Consider the following 1,565-nt stretch of genomic DNA (forward strand, 5'->3'; position numbering starts at 1 on the left):
TCCCGGCCCGCTGCTACACTGCCACACGCTCCGAGTGCCGGCGGGTTCGCCGTTTTGTGCCTGGCACGGAGCTGGCTGGGGAAAGTGTGGACGTGACCACCCTCCAGCGCTCAGGCTCCTTCCCAGTGAACACACAGCGCTTCGCTCGGCCTGACGGCACCTGCACCCTGTGCCACAGCGCCCAGCGTCCGGGCACCCTCTGGCTCCTACCCCTAGCGTTCACTGACTGGCGCGCCCAGAGCTCCAGCTGCCAACACCAGGTGATCAAGACCAATGCCATGTCCACAGAGGCCGTGGCCAGGGAAGTGGCCAAGAGCATCACCAACAACTGGACGGTGGGGCTGGACGTGCTGATCCCCAAGATATACAGCAAAGTGAAGGTGTCAGTGGCTGGCTCGCATTCCAAGGCGGCCAACTTCGCAGCAGATAAGTCACATCAGGACCAGTACAGCTTCAGCAGGGACTTGGTGGAGTGTCACTTCTACAGGTGAGCGGCCTGGCACAGGAGGTGGGAGGGGCTGGAGAAATGTGTGGGAAGGGGTAACACCAGGTGATGTGGAATGGCATGATAGGGTCCCCAGACCCTGCTTCCACCAGGAGAAACAGAAATCCTGGTCCCCACACATCAGGTGCTACAGTGCCCTGCGGCCTGCTGCCATTCACGAGGGCTGGAATCTGGAAGTGACAGCGCCAGGAAGAGAGCAAGACTGTGCCAAGAGCCTGGCATGGTGCAATGGAGGTCTAGCGAGCACTTAATCCCTCCTCTTCCCTGGCACTGTCATCCTTCCATGGGGTTCCTCCTCCAAGGTGGGCAGGCAGGAGACCTGAGTGAGCCCTCACCCTCTGCTGTGTGACCTTGAGCATCTCACTCCTCTCTCTGGGCCTCACTCATCCATTCAGCACATACTCACATGTGTTTTGGGTCAGGTGCTTAGCTAGGAATTAGGACTGCAGTGGAGAGTCGCTGCCGTCACTATCCCAGCCCTCGGAGCTTCTTGGAGAAGTGCAGCGTCTCCACGGACTGCCCCAAATCACCTACGCTAATTTCTCAGCCTGGGAAGCCATGAATCTTCCAGTGAAGCAGGGTGCCTCCTGCCTGCATCGCCAAGCACTGTCAGGAGCCAAGGCATAAGCAGGGCACCATCCACTGGGACAGACACATGAAGGCCACATGACCAGCTCCAAAGCAAGGTGGATACCAACAGCACAGTATCCTTGTTTGCTTGTTTACCTTTTATTCTGGTACAAAACACGTGCTGTTTCAAGTTTTTTTTACATGTACAATTCCGTACATTAATTACGTTCATCATGCTATACATCTCTAGCTGTTTCCAAATTTTTCCATCACCCTTAACAGAAACTCAGAGCCTCCTAAACAATGATTTCTCTTTGCCCCTCCCCTGAAGCCCCTGGTAATGTCTCATCTACTTTCTGTCTTAATACATTTGCCCTTTCTAGATATTTCATATAAGTGCGATCATACAATATTTGTCCTTTTGTGACTGATTTGTTTCAGTCAGCATAGTGTTTTCAAGATTCATCCATGTTGTGGCATGCGTGTATCA

The 1,565-nt window shown here is 54.1% G+C and overlaps 1 protein-coding gene across 1 annotated transcript; it reads left to right on the forward strand.

Annotated features, from left to right (window-relative positions):
* Positions 1-5: 5 nt before the first annotated feature.
* PRF1 (perforin 1) lies at positions 6-487 on the forward strand (the record flags this gene model as incomplete). The annotated part of the gene is made up of 1 exon (XM_004391196.2): positions 6-487. A coding segment is annotated over one exon (482 nt), but the record flags the coding sequence as incomplete, so codon positions are not given.
* Between the last annotated feature and the right edge of the window lie 1,078 nt (positions 488-1,565).

The sequence above is a fragment of the Trichechus manatus genome, unplaced genomic scaffold (genome assembly GCF_000243295.1).
Source record: "Trichechus manatus latirostris isolate Lorelei unplaced genomic scaffold, TriManLat1.0 scaffold04316, whole genome shotgun sequence".
In the NCBI taxonomy this organism is placed as follows: Eukaryota; Metazoa; Chordata; class Mammalia; order Sirenia; family Trichechidae; genus Trichechus; species Trichechus manatus.